The sequence below is a fragment of the Cariama cristata genome, unplaced genomic scaffold (assembly GCF_000690535.1).
Source record: "Cariama cristata isolate BGI_N322 unplaced genomic scaffold, ASM69053v1 scaffold14002, whole genome shotgun sequence".
NCBI lineage: Eukaryota > Metazoa > Chordata > Aves > Cariamiformes > Cariamidae > Cariama > Cariama cristata.
The window spans coordinates 20892-43911 of NW_009605610.1; the positions used below are offsets into that span (position 1 = coordinate 20892).

The 23020-nt window shown below is 48.2% G+C and overlaps 1 protein-coding gene across 1 annotated transcript in view; it reads left to right on the top strand.

Moving 5' to 3' along the window:
• Positions 1-2866: 2866 nt before the first annotated feature.
• KCNQ2 (potassium voltage-gated channel, KQT-like subfamily, member 2) overlaps positions 2867-23020 on the top strand; it is a gene marked incomplete at its 5' end in the record, with an annotated part of 42930 nt that continues 22776 nt past the window's right edge. The window contains 10 exons of the mRNA XM_009696040.1: positions 2867-3002; positions 4265-4391; positions 5553-5728; positions 6895-7020; positions 9361-9471; positions 10148-10243; positions 10955-11049; positions 14403-14432; positions 18906-18974; positions 20951-20980. Of these exons, the coding sequence (XP_009694342.1) occupies positions 2867-3002; positions 4265-4391; positions 5553-5728; positions 6895-7020; positions 9361-9471; positions 10148-10243; positions 10955-11049; positions 14403-14432; positions 18906-18974; positions 20951-20980 (996 nt within the window). The remainder of the gene's footprint in view (positions 3003-4264; positions 4392-5552; positions 5729-6894; positions 7021-9360; positions 9472-10147; positions 10244-10954; positions 11050-14402; positions 14433-18905; positions 18975-20950; positions 20981-23020) is intronic.

The window sequence follows — 23020 nt, forward strand, 5'->3', positions numbered from 1 at the left end:
CTCCCAGGAGCCATACAGACCCCAACTCCCTGAATTCAGTTTTCCTGCAGAAAGGTTTCATTCTCTATGTCTCCTTTCACAGCCTCCCAGAGGTTCATGGACCACAGGGTCAAGCAGAGCAGCTGTGCATCACCGTGGAGATGTTTTGGGATGCTCGTTCATGAGCCAGTGCCTGCATCCCTTGCTGGCAAGACTGTTCCTTACTTGGTGACTGAATGTCCCCATTGGGACTGAGACAGGAGGAGATTTTGGTCCATGTGGGATTTGGCCATGGAACTCCTGTGCTTCACTGAAGAAGCTGGCGCCTTCCCTGTTGCCTCCCATGCTCGGCAGTGCTCTAATTAACGCTGGCCCTGCAAGCGTGATGTGCATCAGGTCTCCCCGGCAATGAGAGCCCTGGGGAGCGCAGAGCTGAAATTACGGCAGCACCGAGCTGGGCTTGGGGAGATGAGGGGAATGGAGAGGCCGGGGATGAGGCTACAGCGATGAGCTGGGGGACGGAAGAAGCAGCACCCTGATGTCCTGCTGCCCCAGCAGCACCCAGAGCTGCCCGGGCTCTCCCCACATAACCACTGCTTGCACAATCTGCCCTTGGGATTCAAAGTGATAAAGCGGTTTCTTTTCCTTTCTTTTTTCTGTCCCATCAATAGATGTCTAGTGACAAATTTAACAGACAGGAATCCTCTTTCTCCTGGCGTCTGTCCATGCCAGGACTCATCATTTGAGCTTGGCTTCATTCTGGATCCATCTGAGGCAGTCACCTTAGCAAACACAGTGTGCAGGTCTGCCTTGGTATTGGCACTTGGCTTTCAGCACCTCCTCAGGCGTTTTACTGTGATGTTTGGTCACAAAAATACAACCCACGTTCTACTTCTTTAACCAGAAAATGTACAGTTTTCTTTTCCCCCTCATCCCTTTCTGTTAACTTTTTTTGTTTTCCTCTTCTCTTTCTTCTTTCATTGATTATTCATTTGTTTCTCACTGCAACGTAGAAGTTTGCAGCAAAATCTGGGCCACCCCAGGAGTGGGGCTGCCTGGCCCCGTTGCAGCTCCTTCCCTCCAGGGCTCTGCCACGATGTGGGCAGCAGCGGGGTCCCGACTCCAGCTCCCGGGGCCTGGCTCAGGCAACTTGGAGGGTGTAGGGATAGATGGAGTCCATTTGGCTGCAGGGCAGGTCGTGGTAGGCTTGTTTATGGCAAGGGTTTTAAAAGACCAGCTTGAAGAGAAAAAATATTTTAAGTGAGATCCAGAGAAGACATTAAGGGACATCATGAGTAGGGTTGCAAGGGATGTTTTCTTACTCCCTTGAGGTTGTTTCAAGTCTGCGGGTACCAGACCTGGTGTGAGAAGAGGAAATCTGCAGTGAGAAATCAGGCAATTGTCCTCGTCTGGTCTGCGCTGAATCCATCTTGTTGCTGACAAAGCTCAGCCTTTGCTGTGGTGGCTCTGAAGGTCCCTTACCTCCAGCAGGCAGGGACGTTTCAGCCTGTGGTTCAAATAAATACTGCAAATCCCTCTATTTTTACCTGTTACTGTGACATTAATGGTCATTGCAAAGCCACAAGCATGACCTGGTGGTGTGAAACCCCTTTTCTTTATACAATAAAAAGGAACGGCACCCACCAGCTGAACCGTACCTTATAAATATTCAAAATACAGTTTGTAGGAATGTGAGACGAAGCCAGACAGATGAATTATTTAATGCTTTTAAAGAATGCAGCTTTTAGTTTCTCCTTGCGCTGGCCTACTTTATTGCATCAGTAAATCGATCTTTAGTAAATTAATTTCCCTCCTTTTGTTTGAGCAAGCAGTGGGCATGGTGGAAACCTTCTCCATCCGTGAGCAGATGCCAGGACACCTCTGTAGCTGCAGAAAGGCCAAGTGTCAGAAGAGAGCCGAGCTCCCGTCATTCATTTTGTGCCTTCTGATTTGCATTAGTGCATCCTGCATTCCCGAAAAGCTCCGAGTGGGCAGTTTTGGTGGGGACAGCCTGTGGATGACAGGGCGGTGAGGCACTTTTGGGACAGCCCATGGAAGTAGACATCAATATCAATGAGACTTGGATGCATACTGCAAGGGGGTTTTGAGAATCTTCTCTATTTCATGGTAAATAAAAGAGATGGAGAGAGCTGATACCAAAGCTGGGTCCCCCCCAGTTCCAGGCAGGATGGGACTCCTCTGTATCCCTGCAGGGCTGGGACAGAGAGGCTTCGTACTGAGGTGCTTACATCCCTCAGACTGGGTCAAACCCTGGCTATGTCCCATGTCTGACCACAGAAGAGCAGAATAACAGCCATCCACCTCCCAGGAGTGCTACAACAAATCGCAAAACTCACCTGCCTTTCCAGGCAATAAGGAGTTAATCTGGAGTACTTGCCTAAGAAGGGAACATGAAATCCACCCAAAAATATCCGACCCTGGCAAGGATGGGAAATGCGGTCACGCTCCTGTGTAAGCTTTTGTGGGTGCAAATGCACAAGCAGAGCATCGGTGGAGTTTTCCCTGGGTTTGTGTCCAGCCTGCGCTCCTGCTCGTCAGCCAGCCCTGTTACCACGTTAATAAATTTCCCTGCTTGTTTGCGCGCTTGTTGAAAGCACGTTGCGGTAAGAACCAACAGTTCCTTGGGGAAATAATGTCAGAGATGATCCGAGCCGCCAGCGGGGAGAGGAATTGGATTAGCACTGGCCAAACTGGGAACTGTCCAGTGGGTCCATCCACACATAACCCATCCAGTTAGTGAAACCAGGGACTTTACCTTCCCTTCTTACATGGTGTTGTAGCAGCAGCACAGTCAATAGTCCTAGAGAAATAAGTCCAAAAATGCTCTCTAGACTAGTTTGAAGTGTGAAAAATTCTTGCTCCGAAGACTGACATTCTCTCTCTCTCTCTCTTTTATTTTTCTGTTATATAGTTTTCTACTAGTTTTCTCCTGCCTGGTGCTGTCTGTCTTTTCAACCATTGATGAGTACCAGAACAGCTCAGAAGGGGCCCTTTACATCCTGGTAAGTGGTGGGTTGCAAACGAAGCCATCAGTGAGGCATTAAAACAAAGTAAAAAACACACAAAAACCTGAGGTTGGAGGTGTTTAACTGGGGCAAGAATTTAAACTGTCACTTTTGAGAAGGGGACCACTGGGACCTGCAGGTAGGAAATAGGAAAAATGTGAAAAAGGAGAAATCTCTATCAGGAATAAACTAAAAATATTTTTAAAGATCCTTTAAAAACCTTCCTCCTAAACTTTTTCTTTTTTCTCCATTTATCTTCAATTGCAAAACACAGTAGCAAGACTGATCCAAACTGAAAAGCAGTTCGATGTCCGACAGCTCCCGATGTTTAAAGCTGCGGATGCTCTGCAGCGGGAGCAGCCTGCGCAGCTGCCTCCTCTCCCACACTGTAACATCCCTGCAACTATTTGATCCATCATCAAGCTGCAGAGTTTTGTTCCCTAAATAGCCCGGCATCCCTCGCACTGACAACGTGGCTTCTGCCACCAAGAGCCTGCAGAGATCGTGCATGCCCTGCCACGTCGCAGGGCTGCCCGATTCAGCCGTCTCCTTTCCTTTTGTCTTTCTTCTTCTTCCCCGGGCCCTGCCCTACATCGACATCAAAAGATGCTGCGGGCTAATTAGGGCTTCGTCAGGTTTGACACATGAAAAAGCTGAGGCAATCACCGCTGGTAAAGAAATTGGAGGGAGGGGAGTGTGCGCAGGGTATTTGGGTGGCGATGGAAAGAGCTGTGATGCACAGCATCGGCATGCTCACGTGGCATCAAGGAACAGAGGACCTACACTGCCCCGGTACCAGATAGCCCAGCACGCAGAGATAACCAGTCCAATTTTCTAGGGAAAAAGCTCAAATCCCCTGTGAAGAGTCCTAGGATGGAGTAGCTAGTGATTCCCATCTCTGGTCTTCCCTGAGGTGCTCAGCATTAACCTAGTCAAGACCTGGAGACTAATGGTAGGGAGATAAGCAGGTACTCATCCATCCTCTGGTGGGGAACACAAACATGATACGAGAAGGTGCAAAACCCTAGTTCATGGCTACAATGTGTGGTACGTCTCACCATCCCAGGGGCAGGTGAGGGAAGACACAGCAGCAAAGATCTGACAATCTTTCAAGCCCGGGCTCTCCATTTAGTGGTTCAGACAACTCTGTGATACATTTTCTGAGGTGTGCAGAGTTTAGGTTATGGGTTTGTACGTGATTCTGGAGCATGCTTTCCATCACGCTGCTTTGTTGACTAACAGCGTTGTCTCCCTCGCAGGAAATTGTCACCATCGTGGTGTTCGGGGTTGAATACTTTGTGAGGATCTGGGCGGCCGGCTGCTGCTGCCGATACCGGGGCTGGAGGGGAAGGTTAAAATTTGCCCGCAAACCTTTCTGTGTGATCGGTAAGACCTGCCTCCCTGTGTGGGATTTCCCAAACCGAAGTGGCTATTGCAAGCTCTTGCTTGCACAGCGCTCTGGTTTCTTGCATGCGTTTTGGGAGTTGATCTTCAGCTGCTTCATGGTCACCTTGAGAAGGGAAAGGGCACAAAGTCCTAATCCATGGACATGTTCTTTGTTATTCTGCATGAGGCCCACCTTGTTTTCTGCAGACCTGGGAGTCATCCCATTGCCCTGCGTACCCCGGGCATCGCTGACAACTGCCCACAGCCACAGCAAGGGGGTTTGGCCAGGAGAAGCCGAGCCTGGGAGCTGGGATCCTGTGATCCCGTGTCCAACCACGACCCTGAATCGCTCACAAGTCATTGAAACTCTTTGTGTCTCACTTGGCCTTCCCTGGTGCTGATGAGCTGCCTCACAAGGGAGTTATGAGACTTAATTAATTCTTGTTTGTAAAGTACTCGGCGATCCTCTTGTGAAAGGGGCCATCTGTGCACCGCAGTTATTTTTAACGGGGTAAGGAGTGGGCAGAGTGGCCATGCCGTTTGCTACGGAGCCTGCTTTCAGATGTCTGGGAGCTGGCGATGGTCATAATGTGGGATTTTAGCTTACTCCACCGAAAAAAACTTCTATAAAATTTGCCTAGAAAACTAGGGAAGAGGAAGGTTTGCAGAATCTTTGAATTTGAGCTATATAGAGTAAGACTTTCTTTCTTGGCCTTTCTTTGTCCATGAGCACCCTAGGATTGCTATGGTGGACCTCTAGATCTTCATTCCCAGTTTAGACGGGGGAATTCACACCTCTAGACAGCTCTGTGTAACAGGCAGTTGAGGCTGATTAAAAAAGGGTATGCATTTTGCAAGGATTTAATCCAGTTTAGCAGTGTTACCACTGAATCATATCAGAATTCAGGCTTTGCAGTATTTGACACACTTTCTATGGGAACGATGAGTGCGGAGAAGGAAACTAGGTTGTTTCCATAAGGTGTGTAGTGGCTCCTTTCATCCAGATTAAGATTTATGCTACGTCCTTCCAGCACAAGGTACAACTGATAGAAGATCACTTTCACGCCCAGCCTTCTGCTGCTGTCGGCAGTAGGAGTGCCATCCCGTTTGGTAGGAGTTCAGCAGCATTTCTTCAGCTTTTGATGCCCTCTGTTCACGCAGACATCATGGTGCTGATCGCGTCCATCGCCGTGCTGGCAGCAGGGTCCCAAGGGAACGTCTTTGCCACCTCGGCACTCAGGAGTTTGAGGTTCCTGCAGATCCTGCGCATGATCCGCATGGACCGACGGGGAGGCACCTGGAAGCTCCTGGGCTCTGTGGTCTACGCACACAGTAAGGTAAGCAAATCCTGAGCAAGGACGTTGAGTTGCTTTTCATCTTCTCCCCACCAGAGACACTGCTTTGGTTCAGTTCTCCACCCCAAACATCTCCCTGGCCTGGGGAGATTGGAAAGACACGGCGGGTAACACGAGGAGCAATGCAAAGTCAGAGACACAAGATCCAGTAGAGCTCTGTAACCAGCAGAGAAGGGAGAGATGTTTAGATGTTTGCAGGAAATATCTTGAACATAGAGACCATCTGCACACTGATACAGCTAATTTCAAAGAGTTAGCAATTAGCCAGCAGCCTCGTTAAGCACAGGTGGTGTTGTGAGCTTTTTGTCTAGGATGCACACTTCAGAGAGGATGCGTTTCTGAAAGAGCATCCTGCAAGCAGCAGCCTCTCGCAGACACAATTATTGCGCCGAGTTCCTCTTCCCAATGTGAGATCACGGACCAGTCACAGAACTGATCCATGGTGTAAGGCACCTTGGCCTTTCTTTGGTTTGGGAAGAGTTTGTCGATCTTTTTTTTGTTTCCTGCAGCTGAATGTATGAATTTAACATTTCTCCTGTTTCCTGCACTTTTTCCCCTGAAAAGCTTAGCCAGCTTATCCAGAACTGTGTAAAAATCATAGGGAATTTGTGGGTCTCTTTTGTCCACTCTTGCATTAACTTCATCCAAAAATAATCGCTCCTGTGAATTCTGAATTAAAACTTCCCTGAAATTGGGAGATATTGTATCCAGACCCCAGCTTTGTAGCTCTTCCCCAGTTAGTGGAAGGGACCTGACCTAAGCAGAGTCCCTGGGGATCTGAGGATTTCCATTTCAGTTTTAACCCTACTTCCCTGGGTGAACTGGGGAAATATTTAGTTTTAGGTTTTTTTTTAGTCTCAGTTCCATATCTTGAAATAATGACACTATTAACACTCCATTTCCTTCTCCATTTGCTGTACGTGTTTAGATGATGGGGTCTTCGGGATGGGATTGTTCCACGTGTGTAGCAGGACCACCACCTCAAAAATTCCCATCTCAAAAAGTAGCACTACTGATCTCCAACCGAAGCCCCAAAGCCTAAACAAATGCAGGGGAAGTTCAGATCCAACTGCACGCAAGTAACTTGGTTTTTGGAGATGTGCATCAGGATTGCAATTATTCTCTTCTATCCCTTAATGATCTTGCAGGAGCTGATTACTGCCTGGTATATTGGCTTCCTGTGCCTCATTCTGGCCTCTTTCCTGGTATACTTGGCTGAGAAAGGAGAAAATGAGCACTTTGATACATACGCAGATGCACTCTGGTGGGGTCTGGTAAGTAATGTTCATAGAACAGCTGGTGGTTATTAAAATAAAATGTCCATTAACCCTCCATCTTCTATCACTTACGTGAGGAATCAACTTACAGAGTGCTTAGTTAACATTTTTATTAAATAGCTTCAGGTTACTCCATTTAGCTCTTCTTCTTAAATAAACCTTGTAGAAAATGTTAGGGGGTCGCATTCCTTGAATTAGCTGGAGCTGCGAGGAGTCTGGGAACTCATTTGCTCTCAATCGTGGGATTTAACTCTGTCGTGACACTAGAGGCCGGTCAGATAAAGATCCCATGCTACGGGGTGCTTTGATCATCATTTTGACAAATATTGCTGCCCTTTAATTATTTAAAATCATACTTGGGCAACGTGCCGTTAAACATGCTGGAATAAATTTTATAAAATTAATAGGGTCTGAGTACCAGAAAGACTTCAGCGCTGAAAGCACTCCCCTTTCACATCTTTGCTGACAAAGGAGGAAAGGGCAATACTTTTAGTTTGCTCTGTGTGTGCATGTGCATGTGAATTATTGGATTACTCGATTAACAAAGAGAGAATTAATGACGTTCTAATCTTATTGCATTATTGTTCTTCTGCTCCGACACTGTGGCGCGGGTTTGGCCTCGATTACAAAGCATGTAATGAAAATCCCAGATCTGATCAAATCCCAATAACAGGCTTGGGGACGAATCGGCTGATCAAGCAGCTCCTCTGTTCTAACAAAAGGGAAGCAGCAGTAAATTGCTTTTCAAGCCCCTTGGTTATGACAGAAAAATAACAACAAAGCCCAATTTGACATAACTAGAAAATAAACAATGAGGGAAAAACGACAGCCCAGATGAAGGCTCAGTCTAGGGAGAACCGTGCGCAGATTTATCCCTCCGGCTTCCCAGGCTGTGCGAGCCTTCGGCAGAGGATCACCGCTCCCTGTTGCAGTCCGCGGAGGTGCACCAGGCTGTTTTGCCACTGGGAAACTCCGAGTAAAATTTGAGCTTTGTTAAAATAAACAGGTTTTGTCATTGTCCAACTCATGGGTCCGGTACAGGTAGATGTTAAGAGATGGGCAAAATAAATCAAATTTCAGGTTCAGAAACTCATTCCTTGGTCTAATTTTAGTACATCCAATCTTTGTAGTTGTCTACGTAAATTATAAAACATTTGTAAACCAACTTTGCAGTGATTGTGGAGGGAGCATTACTTCGACTTTGTATTTCAGTAAGAAATAGCCATATAGATGCATTTTCTAACCGCTTTGTCAAAATGGCATCTAATTGATAGGGCTTTTAGTGGGTCCAATTAAACAGCGCTTCGGGACCATACTTCCATTTGTGTAAAAGTGATTTTATTCTAAGTTGAGTGCGTGAGGTTGCCAAAGCCACATCAGCTTGGTGTCAGCTCCCATCCCTGGGGCCAGCTCTGTCCGTGGAGGCGATGGGATGGGGACAACTTTCCATTTGGCACAGGGACCTTTGGGGTCCATTGGGCAGTAGTCTTAAAGATATACCTAATCAGACCATCTCTCCCTGCCTTCCCCTGCCAGTCCCAGGCTCTCTAAATCCTCTTGGAAGCCTTGGGGGATACCCAATGTTTCCCACTAGTGATGTCAATGGACCAAAGTGGGAAAATGCGTCTTTTCTTGCCGTTTGAAATTCAGGGGGTTCTTTGTCTCCAACAAATCTCTCGGCTCCTTCCCCAAAACACACACAGCAACTTGCCAGCGCTCTGTTGGTGTATTGCGATAATACTGAGGAGGGGAAAAAACATCCCTAAATCAGGTTGTATGAAGCAACCATAATTCATCCTGTTGGCCTAATATGCTGTTTTTAAATAGGAAGGGAGACTGGCTAATAGGCACTGCTGGGAAGGTTAGAAATAAACAGCATCAGATCTTCATGCATGCAAATAGCCCTGCCTTCTTTTGTGAGATGCTGAAAGGGAGTTTGGGGGAACTGTGCCGGTTTGCTTCCCCTGCTGAAGGCGCAACCTCGTCTCCCGGGGGAGGCTCTGAGGCCGCAAGCCGCTGCACCAGCTGGCAGCTCTCTCTCTGTCAGCTAAAGGCAAGAAAACGCTCTCGACTGGTGTGAAAACTCAGCATGTCGAGCAAGGAGGGTGACAGCCCTGTCCGGGGTGTCAGGGCATCGCTGCTTCCCGCGGACGTGCCCATCCCAAGCAGCTGAGCTGCTCCCGGGTGCCCAAGCTGCACCTCAACTTGGTCAGCTCAGGGCACGGGGTGACCCAGGCTTCTCCATGTCCCACTCCGGTGTTGCGAGAGTTTTAGCTGTGTTGTTTTAATTTTAAGGCTGTCTGACCAAGGGCTGCACGGTGATCTCCCTCTCTGCAGATTACTCTCACCACCATCGGCTACGGGGACAAGTACCCGCAGACCTGGAACGGGCGGCTGCTGGCGGCTACCTTCACCCTCATCGGCGTCTCCTTCTTCGCCCTCCCTGCCGTAAGCAGAGGATGCAGCATCTGCCGGGGAGGGGGGCTGAGCTCTGCTGCGCTTTGTCCCCGGCCCCTGGAGCTGGTGGCAATGCAACAGCTACGTCCAGTGCACCCAGAGACCTCCTGACTGCGGCTGCTCCCTGGCTTTGGAGTCCAAAAAAAAGGGAGAAGAGGGGAAACCCTGCCTGAATATCCACAGCTCAGGCACTATGTGTGTGAGCGAATGGGATGGAAACTCTAGATTTGGCTCGACACAAATATTTATTGAAGCGAAACCATTTTTTTTCCTGCAAAGGGCTGTTCCTAGGGGTGATTATGCCATTTCAGCAGATTACCCCTGTCCCTTTTGCAGTGTATTTCAGCGTGTTGCATGGATCTGATTTTCCCCTATGGGGATAATTTGCTGAATGCCAGCACGATGTGGTTATTCTGTATTTTATCAACTGGCGGGAGGTAATTTGGTAAAAGCAGCAATTCCAGTGAGCGCCAGCAAAGTCCGCTGCCCCTTCACGGGGAGCGTGTCTGCCAGGGCTGCCTCGCGCGGAGCCTCCTCGTTCCTTCCCCTGTACGTTTGGAGCAAAAAATGACGCAGAACAAATCTTTGGAGGGAAAGCTGGTTGCAATTTTTAAGCAAAAGCTTAGGTAACCCCCTGCTAACTGCAAATTTTTGTTCTCTTCCCCAGGGCATCTTGGGCTCGGGTTTTGCTCTGAAGGTTCAAGAGCAGCATCGACAGAAACACTTTGAGAAGAGGCGAAACCCAGCAGCGGGCCTGATTCAGGTGGGGATCACACCCGAGGAGCTTTGGGGTTACATCGTGCTGATTTGGGGGGGCTTAACAGACTTTTAGAAGTTGGGGAGGAGATGGACAGGTGAAAAATGGGGCCGTGTGTGCAAAGTGTGAGACAGCAGCTGGTGACTGGTTTTGTTTGGGAATAAATGCCAGGAAATCAACCATGGGAAAATAGCATCTGTGGTGAGCAATCTAGGGAAGAAAAGGAACGAAACGCAGCCCTGCGCAGCAAGACAAATCCATTAGAACAGTCTGTTTTCACCCAACTTTTTTTTTCTCCCTAAAAGAATATTTATACTGATATAAAGTTACAATTGGAAACGTTTTCTTCACCATAACAGATGTCTGCGCAGAAGGTTGGCCTTGGTGTGTGTCTTGGAGATTTGAAATTAGAGTCATTTTACATTCCCTGGCTCCTCTCTCTCCAAATTTTTTAACTCCCTAGTGAGCATCAACACCCGTTTGATACCTGACCTCAGCCTGACAGCGAGAGACTGGTACCCACAGTGTTTTTAGCTGGGCTCACATAGTCAGGAGCATCATGGTACCACCCCAAATTTGTCGTGTATCCAAAGGCAGAACGTCAGAACCGTCCCACAGAAAACAGAGGGAGGACTCGGTGGTGGCTGAGGTTTATAAAACTGAGGGTAGTGCTGGCCATGCCTGTGTCCACCATCCCACTGTGTCTCCTTCTCGCAGGCGGCTTGGAGATTTTATGCCACCAACTTGTCCCGGACGGACCTGCACTCCACCTGGCAGTACTACGAACGCACCGTCACCGTCCCCATGTACAGGTACCTCCTCCTCCACCTCCCTCTTCCACTGCCGTCCTGGTGATGCTGCTGTCTCCATATTTATTTTTGTTATCTGGATATATAGTTTCGTTTATTTATTTACTTTTTTTAGATTGAAAAAGTTGATTTCAAGAACTCTTAAGGGCTGGTGTAGCTTTTTCTTTTGGAGTTTTTTTGCTTTTTTTTTTTTTGTGTGTATTTCTTTTTGACTTGATTTTAATTTCTCTGTTGTGTGTTTTTTTTTTTTTTTTTTTGTCTTTTTGTGTCTGTGTGTGTACGTGCTCTTTCTTTCACCTTTATTTCTCCACGTCCACTGGTAGTTGCATTGTGTTGTGACAGTTGCCGTGCCCGGGTGTGAAGACCTCCCCTCCCGAGCTGCCCTGGATCGTAGGTAAACGCCGCTCTCGCCCTGCGTGCAGCTCCTCGCACCCACTCGGGCTCTCCTTGCCTCTCCAACTGGTCTCTAATGGTCCTTCTGCCTTTCAGCAAACTTCTCTTCCTCCCTTGACTGGCCCGGCACTCTCCCCAGGTGCATTTTCCCTGGGTCCCCCTTTCCTTTCCCTTTTTTTTATTTTCCTCTAAGAGGAGGAAAACCAAATCAGGATTCAGAGAGCATTTTCCCATTTCTTGCATTTCATTTATCCATCACGATCTGTTGACACGAGTAGGGAAGGTCAGCGGAGCTGTGACGGATGACGCTGATAAAGCACCGCTGTGTTTTAGCAGCATCCATCTGGCTTGCTTTAAGGAGAGGTAACTCGTCATCGTACCCAGGCACCTTTTTCAGCTGAAACGACACAAGTTAGAGCAGTGCTGTGGGAATTCACAGCCTCTTGGGATATGAAGCTTCATGGAGGTGGAAACAGAGTCCCCTGTCAAGCCTTGCCACCCTCCGGGATGTGGGGAAGCACCGCGTTCCCCGTGTTGCTCTCAGGGTTGGTGGCATCAAGGAGGAAGCTTTCCCAGAAACTAAAATGCAAAACATTGCTGTTCATTTTCCACTTCACACTGCCACTGCATCCCTTTCTGACATGTTTTTAGGGGCTAGCCAGATTTCTCTGGGTTTGTAGAGGAGTCGAACGTGTCGATTAGATATTCCCGTAACTTGGTGGGGTTTTGTTGGGTGTGATGGGTCTCCCTGTGCCCCACCTCCCTGCTCCCAAGCAGGGCTGTGGTCCAGCACCAGGTTGTGTCACTGCAGGTGTGAACCCCTTTCTGTTTTCCCATGTTAACTGGTGCCTTTTAGCCCTCAGGCAGACATTCTGGATATATTTCCTAGGGTAAGCATTAGCCTGTATTTGAAACGCAGCGGCCAGCATGTTAATCCATCTTAAAAACCTGTTGGAAGTCACGTTGTCATGCTCAGTAAGTTTTCATTGGATTCATTCCCAGTGTGTGTCTGATCGGTTGCTTTTTCCTTAGAGATTTATGAACCGACTTCAAGATTTTGCCTGAAAAAAACCTCAACAACCCAACAAGACAGAACAAAACTGTTTTCCAATAGCATTAAACCCACTCATCAAAACTCTCCCTCCCAGTATTTGACCTTCTTGCTGCACATTTGCGGCACTGGCTGAGATCAGCTACTGGCGAGGATGAGGACAGGAACCTGGTCCAAAGTCCACTGCAAGACGCAGAAAACCAGGGGCTGATTTCAGTGGACTTTGCCAGGTTTTACTGCTCTTTGAAAGACTGAACTTACCACGCAGCCGGACATACAGTGACACCCTTTTGCATGAGGACGTACTGGGGTAATTACCTGCTATTTAGTCTGCTTGTTAAAACCTGTGTTTCCCACGGAGGTGGTACACAGGAGGAAAACTAAGCTAAAGAGCTCTAGAAGAGTCTAAATAAAACCTTTGGGGAGGATATGTAGTTTGGTGAAGAACTCAACTATCTTGAATAAAAAGCCAGGACAAAGTTGTAGCAGTTTTGCTGGCTGATGCTGCGGGTGCTGCTCCCAGTGCCAGCCCCAAGCAGCAGCATCACCCTGGACTTCCCTGGGCACAGGTCTCTCTGCTCCCCCAGCTTCCCACTTAAGTCCCAACTCTTGTCTGTGTGCAGGCGAAGTGAACATCACCTGGGAGAGTGAGCTGTGGGGGCACCGATGGATTCAGGTCTTAGTCAAATCAGAGTTTTTATCGAGAAAGCAGTGAACCTCATTTGAATGTACTTTGGATGCGAGTGGATAAATCAATTGGGAAAAAAAAATTTAAAAAGGGGGTAACTGTATGTTCTGGCTGCAGCTTCTGTCATTCACACCGTCCATCTCTCCTTGTCTACCCACTTCGCTAAGCCAGCTGGCAGGGGCTCGCAGCCCTGTGCTGCTCCAGCCTTAGCAGCACGTCAAGCCCAGCGCTGCGTTAAGGCTGCTGAACGCGGCTGCAATGCACACCGTGGTTAGGAAGTGGGTTGAAGAAACACAAGATCCCCGTCTCCCTCCCAGGTGCCTGGGGGTGATCTGCAGTCACCGCTACCTTGGCACCCTTTCTGCTCAACATTGGGCTGCTTATTCCTCATAGCAGGAGCCCTGTGACTTGAGCTTACCTGGCTTCCCAAGGCATCTCCGAAAAGCCTGGCTGCTTGATATGAGACAATTGTTACACATGCCTTGGAGGAGCTCACGTGTCTCCAGAACGTCACTCAAGTCACTGCGGTAGAGCTAGTCTCACTCGTTTGGGGAAAATATGGTGGCCTCTGAGAGAATCTCAGGTTTCATCTTTAAATTCAAAATGTGGCAGGAACAAACCTGAAATGTGCACAAGGCTCCTGTACATGTAGGTATGGTTTGGGCTTGTGATGCACACATAGCTTGGTGTGCCCCAACGTTGTAACCTGTTATGCATCAGCTACTGGATTTACTGAAAAAAAAATCTGCTCTTTGTTGTCATTTGTGAGAACAGAGCCTTGATCTCAACTCCATTCGTAGGTTGGTCTTCACTCAAAAAACCCCAGGGGCACATCATGCCCAAGTCAGCAGCCCAGCCCAAGGAGTCCCTGGCTGATGGGACCGAGGGCTGTGGATGTTTCATGAAAGGTCTCTCAGAGGCCCCCACATTTTCCCCGCTCTGTGGTGCCCGTTTGCTGTCGGAGCAAGGTGCCAGCTGCCTGTCCCCGAGGGTGACACCGGCGTGAGGTGGTTTCTGAGCCGACTGCAGCGGGAGCGAGCTCAACCCATGCTCCCGTGCTCACCTGTAAGCCTGGTCACAGTGCATCTGCTCCCGGGGATACACTTCGTTCATATGCTAATTTTCTTTATTCTGTTTCTTTTCCCCTTTCCTCCACCCCACCTTTCCCCCCTGTTTTTCTTTCTCTTATCCTTTTGATTTTCTTTGGTGAAAACACTTGAAAAGCACGCAAACGCAAACGTACGGTGCCTCCAGGTATGAAGTGCATGTGACTCTGAAACTGTGTGTCATGTCACTCCTTGTTCTTCGTTTGGGACTGTAACATGCAAAGCCTTTAATTAAAAAAAAAAAAAACAAAACCAAAAGAAAAGAAAAAAAAGAAACCTCTGAAGATCAGTTTTTTCAAAGCAATGAGTGAAAGCCCAAACCAGACTCCCCATCCTGCTGCCTGCAGACTAACTCCATGCACCTCCATGTACATTTTAGCTATTGGTACACACAAGTGTTGGGAAACATCTGTCAAAATGACAATTTAAAGAAAGAGACTGGGAGAGTGCTTGATAAGCTTGCTTTTTTAAGGATGATTTCTTGATGGTCTTACCAACCTCCTCCAATTCATACCACGCTTAACAAGAAAACTTCCCCACTCGTACTTCCATTTTCCCTCTGCCATCACTCCTGTGTGTTGCCCTTTCTCCAGCCCTCTTTTCCCCATCCTTCATTGTGTCATTTATCTCAGTTCATGCTGTAGGAGCTGTGCCCACCGGGAAACACTCGGTTTGCTGGATTTGCTGGTGTGGTGTCACCATGGGACGCATCAGTGGTAGCACAGAATAAAATGCCAGTAGCAACTGTGCCTGCTTTTGAGGACAACATCTGGAGGAGAGAGAGATCTGGAATGCTAAACTGAAATGATCATTCATTTCTTCCAGTAATCCAGTCTGATTTTTGGGAAAGGGATGTGACACCTCAGCAGGACTTTTCCATTTCAGTTTTTTCTTCCAAGACTGACCCAGAGCCACACGGTTATTAGCCCCAGTTACTCAATCTGGGCCATAACCTTTTGGGATCAATCCAAATGCAAAGACCTGTATATGGCTGTGTAAGAATTATGATAAATAATATTATCTCAGGTACTGCAGAAAAAAGTAGATTTTCAAATCACAGGCATATTTTATATGAGTTGGGACTGTGGGCCAAGCACTGTTCTTAGAGAAGTTTAAATTCTCACTAGAAGCATTAATGCTGCTAGTGCTGATGTAATTTAGTGCCTGATTTCTAAACCTGGTTCCAGTTTTCACAGATGCAAGTTTTACAGCCTTAGTAAATCACACTTGCCACTTTGTGTCGTTAATTTACAGTAAATTACATCAATGAATTGCAAGTATAATATTATGAATGCATTTTCTGGTTGTACTGAACAACAGCCTGTTTTGAGAATCAGACATTTTTTCTGCTGCTGGGAGTGAAATAAGAATGTGCCACTTCCATCCCATTTTTTATAATAAAATATTTTATAAGTTTCATAAATGTTCTCCGTTATGAAAAATGGCTTAGGTTGGAGACATAAAGTCATGGTTAGGGTAAAAATTGACTTGTCATAGGAACTCCGAGACAGCATGGAGACTCATTTAAGTCCCCATCCCATTCCAGCATCCATCTCCCTTGTCACCCTCTTCCTAATTGTTCATGCTGGGACTGTTCAAAAAAATCATCGTCTCTGTGTGTGTGCGCGTGTCGTGGTGTGCGCGTTCTTGTGTCTGCTCCCACCCACTGTTGTGTGCTGCTACCCTCCTCGTGTTGTGGGTCTTTGATGATGTCCTGGCTGGAGGCATGATATCCCTACTGTCCCCAGATGCTTGAACGTTATCTGTGCTACCAGGAATAGCAAATTTGCCTTCCCTTTGGATGGGGGGAGCCGGCACCTGGAGTTAGTGTGGTGATTCTCTGTGCTGTACTGGGAGGGCGGTGGGAAGCAGCTGTAGGTACTGCTGGGTCCCCTGCAGCCACCGGCGGACTCGTGAGTGTTGCTGTGGTGGGTAGCATGAGCTGTGTGTCTTCCCGTGGCGTGCAGATCTTCTCACCTAACTCCCCTTTCACCGAAACATGCTTCCCTTACTAACAAGTGACACATGGACCAGGAGGAGAGAGAGAAAACATGAGATGCCCCAGCCAGAGATCCTTTCTCCGCATCTCTGGAGGACAGAATGGCACCTCCATCACCTGTCCCCTGGGCACACACACCAGCGCAGGGTGCTGTGCCCTTCATCCAGCAGTTTATAGCAAACTCGGTTAAGTGCCATGCAGAGCCCTGCCTTTCCTTTGAAGCTCTGGTGAAAAGGTGCGATGCTGTAGCTATTCCCCAAGCTGCTCTTGTATTGACAGGTTAGGCTGAGCATTCAATTCAGATTAAATTTCAGCTCAAGTACATGGATGAGTTTACACCCATTTTTAATAATTATTGTTGCAGCAAAATATTGCTTTTTTCTACCACACATGTACCAGGCCCATCACCCTGCCATAGAACAATGAATTTCTGTCTTTGCTTGTGTGTCTTTACTTTTGCATGGAAGCATCTGTGGTGGCCCAAGAGATTACCACCTTCAGCACAGTGTAGACCTCCTTTTACGGGCTAATGCAAAGGAAGGACCTCCTTTTGGGATCCCAAATCCTTCAATCTAGTGAGCTAATGAGCTCTTCAGCTCTGAGACTTGCACTGCTGGGAGCCCTGGATTTGTGATCCCAGCTGGAGAAAGTGGGGCTCTTGTCCTGTGTTCTGCTGGGTATGGACCTCCCTGAGAAACTAAATCACCAAAGAACAGTTGTGCACCCTTAATGAAGCACTGAGTACACTTTGTGCTTGTTTTTATGCACCACCTTCTCCCATCTTGGAACGAATCTGCAAACCCTACGGTGGGTTTGAATGGGGGTGGCAGCCCAGCACTCTTGCACTGCTCCACTGCACCAAGGTCAACTTCTTCCTGACATCTTGAGTGAAGAGGATCATTAATTCATCAGATCAGGATGTGCTCTTCTCTGGATGGAGGCGAACAGAGCTGAACTGGGGAGCTGAGCCAAAATTTTCAGGCCTATTTTTATTCTTTTCTCCATACTTAGGATTGGAAAATTTTCTGATTGCCTCAATCTTGTGCACACTAAATCTGCTCTGCTGAACAACTGCGTTTTTGAGGAGGAATTTTGCGCATGCAGAGGAGAGGCTTTTCCAGTTGGGTTTTTTTTTCAGTTAAAGGAAAACTGTCAAACTCTTGATCTCATAATGACTGAAAAAATGTAGGCATGAATATCTTTGCCTTTATTTTACAGTAAGCAACAGGCCCATTTCTTACAGCATCTCAACGGAGACCAGTCTGCTAGTCTGCAAGCACTTGCACCCCTTTCCTTCCAGTCCTAAGTTGCCGTTTTGGGATGGTTTGAGTAGGTCCTTCTCGCTTTCCTTAAAACTTCCGTGGCTCATTTTCCAGCAGAACCATAAGCCTATGCTGCCTTGGGGTTGTGGCTCTTTGGGCTGTGGCCCCAGCCGCAGCAAGTTCCCAGCCCACCACAGCCCCTGGTCCTCCCCTTCATCCCCGCAAGGATGCATCCTCCCCCTCGCTTGTCACAAGCGTGACTGGAGGCAGATGCTGTGCTGACCTTGCACCCTCTGGGCACAGCGACGGCATGTGGCACTTTGACAGTTTGACAAGGGCATGCTGGTGGCCCGGAACGGATTTTGCAGCAAGCCGTGGGATGAGCCTTGTTGGCCTTGACCCCAAATGCAGAGTCCCCAAGCGTGCTCTGAAGTAGATGCTGCTCTTCCCAACCGTGTGCAGCGTTCTCCATCCTCCCCCCGACACCTCCAGCTCACGTCTCTCTTGGTTGAAAACTTGACTGTGAATGTCAACATTAAATATTTATGGAGCAAGCCCCAGTCTCCCAGGGTCTGAGGGAAGAAACCAAAAGTGAATGTAGGAGCTAATTCAATGACTTTTAGCACAAAACCAGGATAGGCAACAGGCTGTTTCTTCGTTGTGGTTTTTTTTTAATTATTAACCAGGATTCCCATTGTCAGGTTCTTTTCTTCCCGAGTAAGGAAGAAAACCCATAGTTCCTAGAAGGCAGTGATACATTTTGGGGGCAAAACTTGACATGGACAGTAGGCAATTGGTTAAACTTGACCTCAGAGCACACTGCTGTTTCTCCTGGGATACTCCCAACTTTGGGTCCCTGTTTTCTCTACCCAGTAAGCTGCTCCTTCCCATGCCTCCCCACATTCCCAAGAGCAGCAGGGTCAATTTTTTCCCATTTGCCTCCTGAACTGGAGCTTCGCTCCACTTAATACCGAGCCGAAGCGCTGACCTCCAAGCGGAGCAATGCCAACCATTAGACTACAGGTGGTGAAACAGCTCTCCTGCCAAAACACCGCCGTACTGCTCAGAAACCCGGGCAGCCACTTGTTTTTGGGGAGGTTCAAAATCCCGCGGTGCAGACAAGTTTCTCTCTCTCTCTTGCTGTCACCCTTTCTCTCTTCCCCCACCGCTCTGCCTTAGGACACTGTTGGAAGTAGCAGCCAAAGCCCTCTCCATCCTTCCCGAGCTGTCCCCCAGTTGCGGTTGGTGGCACAAAGCTGGTTCTAGTTGAAAGGATGGGGCAGCAGGGGAAGTTTCCGAGACAGGAGGCTCTGAAGTCGGCTCTGCCTGAATATTAATGGTCTTTATTTTCTCCCTCTAGACTAATCCCTCCTCTGAACCAGCTGGAGCTCCTGAGGAACCTGAAGAGCAAATCAGGACTGACATTCAGGTTAGCAGCAGAGTTAAGAGAGCTTGGAAAGCACACAATTTGCAACCTTTTTCTTTTTTTTTTTTTTCTTTCTTTTTTTTTTTTTTTCTTCCTTCCTTTTGCCTATGAACAGCCTTGAAGATGTGAGAGGTTTTGGCCGCTGATTCCCCATGGGTTGTTCAGCGACCTCCTCCCCATCCCTCTCCCATACTGCACATGAATTTCTTCAGTCTAACTTGGCTCTGGAGTAATGTTACCGTGTTTGACTGAAAACGCAAAGTTGTATTTTCAAAGGGTCTGATTGAGGTAGTGTTCCCAGTTTTCCTCTGACCTTTCTGCTCTTCACCACCCTCAGAGGAGACTCAGGCCCACGATGTGTTAATTCATCCTCTGTTCCCTCCAGCCTTCCCCTGTCTCCCCTGAGAGCAGGCAAGGTTGTAGCGGTGAGAAATTTTTGCTGAATTTGCTGTGGCAAGGTATGCATGATTGCCCCAGAAGGCCAGGAGTCCTGCAGCTTAAAGCTATGCTCAGGAGGGGTAATTCTTGGGTTTTTAAGCAGGCGAGTCTGCCTTGTTTGGTGAATGGGGAATGTGCAGACCCCGGGAGGGATGGAGAGGTGCTGGCCATGCCGGTGGGCATCGGGGCCGGCTGGGGAGGCATGGGTTGGGACCTGCCCTGGGCTGTGTGTCTCTGCAGAGAGTAGAGATCTACAGACCCATGGGTCAGACTGCAAACTTTAAAATATGAGTATTTGAGGCTGGGCTTCCAAGCTTGTCTGAGCAAGGAGAAGAGGGTGAAGGGGTTGTTTTCTTATTTAGTCTCTCCAGGCTGCTGCCTTCAGCCTAAGGGAGAGGGGTTGGGGTCTGTGCAGATCTCAGGGTCTCAGCGGTCACTGCTGGGTGGAGGCAGGGCCAGGGCTGGTACAGCATCACACTCGGAGAGAATTGAGCTCCCCCTGCCCAGGTTTTCTCTCAGTCTGGTTTTATCCCCTAGACTGTCTGGTGTTAGGGGAGGCAGACACTTATCTGCTGAGAAACACAGTCTGCTCCCTCTCTTGTGGGGCTGCAGGGGCAAGGCTGCTTCGAGACCCCCCGATTAAATGCGGTTTCCCAGTGTGAAGAAGCTCTGAATCAGGGTAGTTGAAGGCAGAGCAGGTTTTCCTCATTGCTGGAGGGAAATGCCACCAAGATGCCTGGTCAGTGAAGGTGAGGTATTTTTTTCAGTGTGGCCTTAGCTTGGCTTGCAGCATTACGCCTACCCTCCTGCAGGTGTTCAGCTCACTTTTTGTCCTCAATGGCAGTGATTTTTCAGGGCAATCAAGTGGTTTGGGATCTCAGTAGGAAACCACAGATCAAAATCATGGCATCCCACTCCTTCCAAGTAGCCTTTGCCAGCTACTTCGGTAAAGTAGCTGCAAAAGGCTTAGGAGGCAGAAACCTGCCCCGGGGTGTCAGGATGTCAGGGCAGGGGTCCGTACTCCTTCCCACCCACGTCCCAGCACCATGCATTAGCACTGCGGTGTGAAGCTGTGCATCGAGAGATCCGACATTAGCTCTGTCCCAATGGCCAGGAAGGAAAAGCAAATGCACCAGGCTCATGGGAGCTCTTCAAACCCTTCCCTATGTGCAGAAACAACTCGGGGCGGTGCATTTCCAAAGGAAGGGGGCCGCTCTCTGAGCCCACAGAAGTCCTCCTGTGCTCACACAAATCACACGACCGTCAGGTGTCTCAGTCGTGCGTAGGCACAAGGATGGGTTGGGATAAACTCTTCAACCCTGTGCGTTGTATGTGTCTTCTCTGAGGTTGTGTGAGTCTCCAGTGATCTTCTGTCCGGGCCAGAAACTCCAGGAATTAAGTGCTCCTTTCCCTTTCTTCTGTCCACAGCCTCCACTTAGTTGTATTGTTTGGTATTGTCCTTTCGTTATGTTTTAACAGTGAAGCAGCAACATCTTTTGCCACCTGACACCATGCTAATGTACTATTGCTTCTGTTTAAAGGAAAGAGCAGCAGCCCGAACCATCGCCAAGGTCTGTATCACTGCCAACACGCCATTCCCATGCATTACCTGTAGATTTCTATGTACGTGTGTGCGTGTGTGTACCATGTCGTGGCACCATCAAGGGAAGCATTCTAGGTATTAACGTGCTTTTTCTGTGCTGTGGCAGTCCAATGTATCTACGTGTATGCTGGACCTTAAATCATATCTTCCTTCCAGTCTGCCTTGGGCTGTAGCTGCGAGGATAGAGAGGCTGTGGGGGCTGGAGAGAGGGGTGGGCAGCACGGGCAGAGCTGGCAGACACTTATCCGGGGTGATGGCAGGGCTTTGCTTTATGCTGCTTTTTTTTTTTTTTTATGGAGTCGTAGCTGAAACAGTATAACGCAGGCTCAGGGAGTGCCAACGGGTAGGTGATGCTTTGCCTATGTCTCCATCACTCAGCACCATGCCAGGCGGAGGTGACATGGGGAGACGAAGCCATCACCATCTCACTGAGTTAGCAACTTCTCCTGAGCTCCTCTCGCTGCAGGGCACTGCACGGGGCTGCGTGGACCTGCTGCTCCGTGGGGCACAGGAGGGCTCTCTGACACGACGCGAGGTTGCATGGCAGAGATGCCTTTTCTCCACCCCGTTCTCTGGATGAAGCACAGTCCCTGCTCCGTCTTCCCTCCACGCCTCAAGCCCACCGTGCAGAGCGTGCTCAGCCGGGCGCCCTCTTAGACGCAGCGAGCACCTTCCAAGGCCAGCCATAAATCTCACCTACGGGAGAGCTTTTTGCTATTCACATGTCCCAGGGAAAGCAACAGGGCTGGTGTTTGGGATATTTTTCCGATACTTTTCATCCCCTTAGAAGTATTTAGTTCTGGGATTTTTTTTGTCCTATGTTTTCCCAGTTCTTTTAAGAAGTAATTCTGGGACTGAATCTCATTATTTTTTCCTTGGGAGATGAGACTCAGAACTGATGATCTGTGGAGATCATCTGCTTGCCTTTCAGATCTTCCATCGCATATCTCAAAACATAGCTTACAGCCTAAATATTGTAAACACTGAATATGTTTTTCAGAAGTATAACTAGAGCCTGACATTTTGCAGATGTAAATTTCTGCTGTGCCTTTTAGCTTATAAGAGGCCAGAAACTAATTTTTCCCTGGCATAAAATCCAGCCAAAGATATCTGGGTAGATAAGGTGCTGACTAAAGGGAGGAAAAGTTCATCCTTCCGTCCTTTTATTCCCCCCACTCTTTTTTCTGTCTTTCATTTGAACTTTTCTTTGCAAGCAGAACCTCCGTAGCACTCCATCCACTTTCCTGCCAAGTAAACCAAATCTCCAAGATCATGTTTCAACTATCCAGATATTTTATTTTTTTGTTGTTCCCTATGTGGGGTCTCAGCCTGTGTAGCGAGAGTGAAGGCAGCCTCCATCCAGCTTGATTAAAGCAGGGAGCATTACGTGGGAAGTGCTCTTTGGGAGCAGACCAAGGCTGAAATCTTGGCCACTGGCCCGTGGCATCAGGAGGGTCAGCATTTCATCCCAGGGACCTGGCTGCTCCTCGGCCCTCTCTCAGCCAGTGACACACTTTGGATGCATCAAAAGGTAAATCCATATTTCTCACAGGCACATAACTGTGCAATGAGACGAAATCTCTGTTCAACCTGATCACTCCATAGCCAAGGAAATCTTAGGACCGATGGTCCCTCATAGGGTCACAGCAGCCAGCATCCCTGCGATTGCAGGCATTAGTCTTATTTCTGAGGCAGGAGTCTTATTTTTGATTTTTGAATCTCAGTCCTGTCTTGCGGGGTTCATTTTCACCAGTTAAAATGCTAGGTTGGATATATTTCTTCATAGAGGTTGCAGGTTTTTCCCTGTTCATTTTCTACATTGCTTTCTTAATCTCGTGTCACAGAAAGAAGTAAAAATAGCCTTTCACTGCCCTTTTTCAGAGTGTTTTTTACTATATATCGCTCCTTCATCAGGGTTATTTCCAAATGCTGCTTTCCTGCTCCTGTAGTGTATCTATCTCCTGTGACACTGAGGGTTTTGTTGCCCTCCGTTGTAAGATGCTGAACC